We start from the raw sequence: 8,556 nt of genomic DNA on the forward strand, positions 1-8,556 counted from the left end.
TGACCCCTTAGGAAGTTTAAGTGATGTCCAAAACACTAACTGTCAAGGAGAAAACTCCAATTCATTTAAATTGATGAGAAAGGGGAGACTACCTATTGACTGTGTTGAAGCTTCTGTCCATCAAGGAAAGGTTGAGATTTCTGAGAAAGATGCAGAGATTAAAGATGGTATTATGACACATGCATTGCTTGATTCCTTTTATTATTTGCTGTGCTAGAAATTGAACCCAGAATCTTTACACTGATCTACCTCCTTAGTCTTTAAAATTTTGAGATGGAGTCTCACTAAATGACAAAATTGCCCGGGCTGGCCTAGAATTTGTGATCCTCCTACCTCAGTCTCCCAGAGTCCAGGGATTACTAGTGCCCAACACAACGCCTGGCTTCATGTTTTCCTGGAGGACGCTATACACAATAGAGACCCATTCCCAAAGCTTGGTCCAGAGCTCATTCCTTCCTTCCCTGGCCCACCCGCCCACTCGGACCCCTACATTTCCCCTTACATTTCCAGCTGAGGTCTGAACTTGAACTACAGTTGCCTCTTTGCTGCATTATTTTACAATCCAGGAAGTCGGGTTTTAAAGAAGCCCCTGGTTGTTTGAGGAGTAACTTTCACCTCTGAATTCACCGGGGTACAAGGATCTTTTAAAAACAATTAACAAATCAGACGCAAAATGTAAAAATTAGACTTGAAAGGTTTTATTTTGTTGATTCTGTACAGCTCAGGAGAACACAGTTAGAGGTAAAATAAAACGCCAGTTAAATTTGGCTACTATGGACAACCAAATACTGTCCACATAAAAACCGAAGCAAACTGCCGAAAGATCACAAAATAACCTTGGGTAATCTGTTAACGCCCTTAACAAATCAGGACCCGTCACGAAGTACGCTTCAGCTGCTAGGCTGCTACCCGGACCCCCCGCGGGGTGCGCTAGTGCGGCACCCGCAAGTGCGCGGAAGGACCGCGCAAAAAAGCGTCGTCCGCTGCCACCACCACAGCTGAACGCGCCCAAGGCGCACGCTGTTTGGGCTCTGGCTGCTCCTCCTCTGTGTCTTCTAATGAGGTTAATTAGACAGCTTCGCGAGACAGGCGACAGCGAAATGCCTTGTTACCTATTTTAGTAAATCCGGAGCTCCGATGGTGTGAACAGTGCTTGCTTTTTGTTTTGACCTAAGCTCAAAGGTTGGTTAGACTACCTTTGGGAAGGGGAGACGAAAGGCGATTCTGAATCCTAACCTGCCTAAGAAGACCCCAGGATCGATGCTTTAAAATAGCATTCGAATCGCCTGGCTATAAAAGGGGACCGAATTTCCAATCCTGCACGTCCAGCGGCCCTGGGACTGTCACTGCCCGCATCTGCGGCACCGGGACGCCAAACGAGAGGCTGCCGAGGGTCTGCGCGTCTGCGGCGTTCCTGACGGTCCGCACCGAATAACTGGTTTTTCTCGGTTTCCTGGGGTCTGGCAGCCTCCTTTGATAGAACCTGGCCCGTGGACACAAACAAGGTTGAGAGCAGACGCTTGGTCTGGAGGGGACACTCCGAGAAGGTCGCGCTCAGGGATGGTCTCTCGCCGTACCCGGGGCGATCCGAAGCGGCAGCACCGCCTTCTACAATCTACACCAGCCCCGCGTGGAGCACAGCTCCAGGGACAGGGACAGAGGCGTGCTGAGTTAGAGTAGGGGGTGCGCTCACTTTCTGTCCTAAGCAGGAGGAATAGACCTACAGCGCAAACAGCTCTGATGCTCCAAGGAACATATGCTGCTTGGGTCCCCTTCATTTCCCAGGGCTGCGGTTAGAAAACGAGGCGCCCCACAATCCCTTTCTCTGGTCCAGAAATGGTTCCAAATGCTCTCCTTCCTCGGGCTCGCCCTCCCTGGACTTAGGGCGCAGAGGCTCAAAGAAGCTGGGCGGCTGGAGGCCCGACCCGAGGTCGCGTCCCTCCCCGGGCCCAGGTGGGCCTTCATTTGGAGAACTGAGCCTGCACCGCGGCCAGGCTCAGGCCTGCGGGGACCAGGTGCGGGAACTTGCACACAGCGCAAGTGCATAGGCCGGGACCGCCTGCCCCGCCGCCGGGGAGCGCGAACTGGCCACAGGGAGGCTCATCGAGCGCCAGCGACAGGTACTTGGCAGGGCGCAGCGCGTCTGGGGGCCCCATGGCACCGGGGGCCAGGAGCACCGAGCCCGGCGCGGCGGCGAGCAAAGGCAGGCCGGCCAGCAGCAGGCGCGGCGCGGCGGGCCCTGCGCCTTCGCCGAGAGCGCGGCGCAGCTCCTGCAGCGAGCTGCCCAGCAGCAGGATGTAATTGCGGGCGAGCAGCAGCGTGGCGATCTTGGAGAGCTTGCGGCCCGGCGCGCCCTGGCAGTGCGCCGCGGAGTAGGGCAGGATGACCTCGCGCAGTGCGTCCATGGCCAGGTTCAGGTCCTGCATGCGCTTCCGCTCGCGGCTGTTGATCTTGCGCCGCAGTTGCTGTTGCTGCTCCTCCTTGGCGTCGGCCCGGGCGCTCGCGTGCGCGCCGGACCCAGGACCAGTACCGGGAGGCTCGGCGGGAGCCTCGGGCTTCTCGCGCGCAGCCTTGGGGAGGAGGAGGGGCGCCGTGGTGCAAGAGGAGGAGGAAGTGGAAGAGGAGGAGGAGGAGGAGGAGGAATGTGGCTGCCGGTAACCCACCAGCTCGTAAAGTGAGGCCCCCAGCTGCACTTCTCCGGGCCTCTGTGGCCTCAGCATGGTCACTGGGGCCGCGTTCGCGCGCGCCTGGGAAACCGCATAGTACATCTAGGAGGCGGTGGGGGCAGCCTCGGGCGCCCTTCAGGAACGCCCCGGGGTGGGCCGGTCGGCAGGACGCCCCTCCCCGCGGACCTGCGCGCGGGCGGTGGATGGCTGGCAGCTGCACGCGCCGGACCCCTTTAAACCCAGCTTGGGAACCTGCGGGGACCGCGGTTGGCCGGTCGCAGCCAATCGAGACCCGAGGCCCGGCGCAGACGTGTGTTCATTGGCCGCCTGGGCTCGGCCGGCTCGGAGGTGCGGCTGGCAGCCCTTGAAGAGGTTATTGTGAGCTCGGGTGTCAAGGGACAGAACCCCAGGGAGCCGAATGCTGGGCGCCTTTGGGGTGCGTGCAGGAGGACTGGTACATTGAACCTGATGGCTGCAGCCAGTCTTCCTTGAACAGTCCTGTGGTGTGCACCCCAAAGGCGCCCAGCAAAACTGGCTTAAGCAAAACTCACTCCCTCTGCCTTTGCTCTTCTCTCCTCCTCCTCCTCCCCTCCCCCTCGCCCTCTTTTTTTATACGCGTCCTTTAAAAAATCATGGTCAGATATTCGCAACATAAAATTTACCATCTTAGTTATCTCTACGAGCAGTTCACGAGAGTGGTGACTGCTGTAAGTTCAGATTGCTGTGCAACCCTTCTCCCCAACCCTTCGTCCTCCAGAAAAGAAATTCCACAGCCATCAGACAATTCTACACTCTTCTGCCTGAACTCCTGGCAACCACGTTTCTGTCTTCTGTGTGCATGAAATTGCTCTGCTCTGGGTACCCGGTACACAGAGGACCAGGCAGTGCTTGTGCTTTAGTAACTGGCTTATTTCACCTGGTGTTGCGTCTTTAACTTTCTTCCATGTGGTAGTCTGCATCCAAATTTCCTTTTCTTTCTTTTTAGGGCCGAGTAATAGATTCCTTTTTGTGTGTGCATCCTTTTTGGCCATTCATCTACACAGGGACATTTCAGTGGCTTCCACCTCTTGGTTATTGTGAATATGCTGGTATACATTTGGGTGTAACGTGGTTTTGTTTTTGAGTACGTGATTTTCTGCCAGGTCTGGAAAAGTCCGTTTCTTTCCTTAGCTTTAGGGTGGTCACTCCCTAAATGGTGGTGGTGGTCACCACCATCTCCACTCATTTTATTAAAGGCCTTTAGGGACTCAGAGTACTTTGGGTTAGGTCCCCTCCCCCACCCAAAAAGGTATGTGCGCTCATTTTATCAGTGACTTGGCTGTTGCTTAAGCAAAACTCACTCAGGAATTAGCCTCTTATCAGAAACAAAACACACATGCGAAGGGTGGAACGGAGTCTTTCTCTTCCTCAAATAAAATAGCTAGCATGACTTGGTGGCTATGGAAGTTATTTCCCCAGTGAGGCTACTGCAGCTCATCAGCAGGACATGGCAGAACGTCCTGGAGGAGGACCTTTTGGTTCCTAAACCTTTCCCATTTCAATACGATAGCTACTAGCCACAGTGGCTATGAAATGTAAATTCGTTTTAAAAATTAAGTTAACATTGAGACCTCTATTTGCACTGGCATTGCTTCAAGTGTGAGACTGCAGCAGGATGGTAGTTGTTGTCCACTTCCACCACAGCAGAGAGTTCTACTGACCACTCCTAATCTAGAGCGTCATGGAAAGAAAATAAGCTTCCTCCGCTTTGGTGCTCCTTGGTGTAAGACACGGGTGCTGTGGAAGGACTGGCCCACAGGGCCACCGAGCTCTGCTCTTGGGGCCCACCGGCTGTGCTTGCTGACTTCGGGGCTCCTTTCTCTCATTTTGTTCCATCAGCATTCGCTCCATAGGCTCACTTTGGCCTCTGCTTCCAGCCCCAGCTCCACCTGTACGGTCCTGCCCCTGCCTCAGGTTCAGCTCCTATACTATCTCCTTAGCCTTGGTCATTTCCCATCTTCCTCCCAGGGTCAAGCTTGCCAAGTCATTGGTAGCATTTCTCCATAACTCCAACTGTCTGTCCTGGCTCTTATCTCTGCGTTCAGCAACCACCTGTTTGTTCTGCATCCTCCCAAAGCTCGGCACAATGCTTTGCAACCTCTGTGTGTCCGGAAAGTATCTAAGAATGGCTCTGAAATTACCTCTAGCTCACAGGCTCATCTTGAAATGTGCCAGCATACAAGAATTATCTATAGGTTTTATAGAAAGAGGATTTCCATATAACATGGAAGGACTCCTGACTTCTAGAGGAGCCTGGCTGGCTAGGATGATGAAAATCTTATCTAAAGAGGTGGTTGGCAGGAAGGAGCTGAGTCCAGCAGGAAGGAGAAAATCCAAAGGAACAGCCTTATAGGTTTCAAGCAATAAATTTCAGTACCTCACTATCATTGCATTTCTTGTGAAAGTAGTGTGCTTTCAGCATATTTAATAGACACTTTTGCATTTGATGGGTATGGGACCCATGGACCTGGGCATTTGATCTCTGCTGTCCATGATGAAATTTAGGCTCCCAGGGCATGTAGATTGCTTTAGACAGGAGCAGGGCTGCCCCATTAGTGGCTGCTTCCTGAATTCCCTCCAGCTGGACCAGACTTACAGGAGGCCCGTGAGGAGCCCACGATGGACCGTGATAGGTGGCAAATTGGGTGCAAGGGTGACGAGCCCAGCCTAGGCCCATGCAGCCTGGACAAGTTGATGGGCTCCAGTCATGATCCTGAAAAGTGAGTCCCTAGGATTCCACCTCCGCAAACCTTGCCCCAGCTGCTTGACAGGCCTTACCCTTGACTCAGCACCCTCCATCCTGTTGGTGGCTGAGGTGCTAGACTGAGACAGGCCTACAACTGTCAGGGGCCCAGAAGCTCTACTTTACCCTGGGAAAAGAAGTGAACGAGGAAGACAGAACTTGAAGCCTAAAGCAGAATTGTGTCATCTGTCTCTGCCACATCTCCTTCACACAAGCAGAAATCGAGAGGTAGAAATGCACACGCCACTCTTCTCTCCAAGATGTCCTTTACTGTGGATCCCCCTGAAAGCTCTTTTTAGCTGCTTGCTGGCTTCACCTCATCTCCTCCTCCATCCTCTCATTGTCTCACTCTCCATCAAAGATGGTGTCCATTGGACACACTGGTCAGTGTGTGTTTAAGTGTCCTGGGTGGTGGGTCCCAGAAAGAACGTTCCGGGTGGCCATGCAGACCCAGCATGGGCACAGAGAGTTGGCTCTTATTGGAGCTGGTGATTTGGATGGCCCCTTGTGCTGGGCTGGAGCTCCAGCGGCATGCAAAGCGTGACAGCTGGCAAGGGCCAGTGAGTCATTGTGGCCGCTGGCAGGGACCCTGCGGGCAGTCTCATGGGGAGGCAGCTGCCGTGGCCTCCCACATTCAGGACATACTTGGGGAGCAACTCTCATCAGCCATAACAACCGCTCTTGTCTTTGCCTAAAGGGGCTGTGTGTGTGTGTTGGTGACAACTTCCACCCAAGGAGGTATGTGTGTGTCAGGCTTCCTTTCTTGGTATAGAACCTAGGGCCTCCCGCCCACTCCCCTTACCCTGCCACCCACCCTGGCTTTGGGTCAAGAGCTTGGGACTTTTGAAATGATAGACCGTGGGGCCTCAAAGCCTCAGTGATATGCCAATGTGCTTTGGAGGCAGCACCATCCGGCTTTCTATAGTCACAAAGACAGGCTGTGCCACTACAAAGCTTGGCCACCACTAGAAGCCACCTGTTGTCACTCAAGATATTTTCCTCGCACAGGAGGCCAGCTCAGTGTAAACGGTTGTCTTTGCTAAAAAGTGTTGTTGAAACTGGCTGGAGCTGACACTGGTAACGGGATTGTGGAGATCGCTTTTTAAAGTGTCATTTCCTTCTAAGAAGGTCAAAATGCTCTGGGAAGTTTAAACTACTCAGGAGAGACTGAGGTTCATGGCACTGCAATAAGAAATGCAGTCATATACAATGCCTCCCTGTGTCAGGGTCTGTAGCCCATCCACGTGTAAGGGAGGAGATGGAGAGTCCTTGCCAGGGAGAGGGGAGAATGAGTAGAGAGAAAACATGGGAATGGGAAGATGGGATTCTTGGATAATTCTTGGAGGGGATGAACTCCTTCGAGATGCTTAGTTCTTACTCACATGGGGACCATCTTGCCAGAATCTCAGCCATCCTTAGAAAAAGAGTTCAGGTTAAACAAAGATTCTAGCTGGAGTTGTATGTATTCTCCAAAGAGAGTACAATCCAGGGCTGGTGGCATACACCTGTCACCTCAGCACTCTGGGAGGCTGAGACAGGAAGATTGCAAGTTGAGGCCCAGCCTGCTCAACTTAGCAATGCTGAGAGACCCTGCTTCAATAAATAAATAAATAAACAATAAATTTATGTTCAAGCAATCAGGCTGTTACCAACTGAAAGCAGTATCTACCGTTATTGTACTTACCATGTTTTCATGCTGTATAATGGACACAGTTTCTTTATTTCCAAGATGGAAGAGCGTAGGCAGGAGTATAGTGTTCTCTGCCCTGACTACAATACTAAACATTATCAAATGTAATAGATGTGTTTTACAAACATTATAGGGAGGGTTATGTTAGTTTAAATAAATATCACTTGGAACTGATTTTAATGATGTTCACTAAGATGATTTCTGAGTCTAAATTTATTGTATGGCATTATTATTATTATTATTATTATTATTATTATTATTATTGTGGGGGGGGGGAGTAAAAGGGAAGTCAAAGAAAGAAATTCAATGACATTTGTGTGTTTGATTTAACTATTGGTAACATTATGAAAAGAGGTGAGGATCTCCCCAATAAATGCAGAGTGACCACAGAAAACAAAGTAAAGATTTCCATTGCTCTTGTGAACACCAAATATAGAAATTCTGTATTTCAGGAGGGATCTGTAAAAATGTGCTGCACTGTGCCTCTCTGTGTATCCTTTAAAAGAACCCCAAATAATTTCTGTGAAATGTCTTATAAAAGGTGAAGGCTATTGGCAATGGCTTCAGCCCCAATCAAAACTTAAAAGCAGATTGGTGGGATTTCAGACCGAGAATTTCAGACTGCTGTAGCTGGGAGAGATCGCCCAGCGAAGCCTGAGAATAACTGTGAATTAAATTTCTGTATTAACACATGCGATTCGGTTGAAGAAGGGTTGGTTTGGGGTAGAATAAAAAAAATATATATTCTTTGAGCCTCCCTGGAACTGAAGCTGAAGCCAAATGTTCCAAAGGCTTACACTGATACAATAAAAAGACACAATTTGCTTGGAAGGCTGTGGCTAATTTATAACACAATGTCCAATGTCATGGTTAGTTTTGTTGCAAAAATTTGGCAGTTTACCCCAGAGTCTCCGGCAGCCTGAAAAGATGGGAGCGATTCTGGCTACAGCATCTCTCACTCCTCACTGGATGTTCCAAATGGTTCAAACAAGCCCTTTCATAGAGATGTGAGGCCAAGTGCGCTCAAAGGAATGAGGGGAAACAAAGGTGGCTCTGAAGTCATTTCCCCGCACTGGGTCCAGCCATCCGGTTTCACTCTTTCCCCATTGAACAGGCAGAATGCAACAGGAAGAGCAGGGATGAAAGAGAACAAACGGGCCGATGTGCTGGGGAGAGAATGGAGAGAGGCTGGGCCACTGAGCTGCTAAACTTTCATTCTAGGTTTTCAGAAAGGAGTGAATGATGAATTATAGAAACCTGAAAGGTAATAAAATATGGGTCACTGAAGCGCTGAGGCCAAGTTTGCTGAAAACACCTGCAGAGGCAGAAGGTTCTGGAAGTCAGTGCGGCCCCACAGTTGCCCGGGTGAGACACCCTCTGCCCAAGGCACAGAAGGGGACTGTTCAGAAGCTCACCTG

At 51.0% G+C, this 8,556-nt stretch overlaps 1 protein-coding gene across 1 annotated transcript; it reads right to left on the minus strand.

The window, feature by feature from the left end:
• Nucleotides 1-682: 682 nt before the first annotated feature.
• Olig1 (oligodendrocyte transcription factor 1) lies at nucleotides 683-2,886 on the minus strand. Its single transcript, XM_005008611.4, has one exon. It carries the CDS (start codon nucleotides 2,766-2,768, stop codon nucleotides 1,962-1,964), a length of 807 nt encoding a protein of 268 aa, XP_005008668.2. The 5' UTR covers nucleotides 2,769-2,886; the 3' UTR covers nucleotides 683-1,961.
• Nucleotides 2,887-8,556: the final 5,670 nt, after the last annotated feature.

Source organism: Cavia porcellus, unplaced genomic scaffold (assembly GCF_034190915.1).
Source record: "Cavia porcellus strain 051 isolate PalLab524CR breed Dunkin Hartley unplaced genomic scaffold, mCavPor4.1 scaffold_7, whole genome shotgun sequence".
Taxonomy (NCBI): domain Eukaryota; kingdom Metazoa; phylum Chordata; class Mammalia; order Rodentia; family Caviidae; genus Cavia; species Cavia porcellus.

Excerpts from the sequence above, each read along its gene's own strand:
- Olig1 (XM_005008611.4), bottom strand. The coding sequence starts at position 2,768 with ATGTACTATGCGGTTTCCCAGGCGCGCGCGAACGCGGCCCCAGTGACC.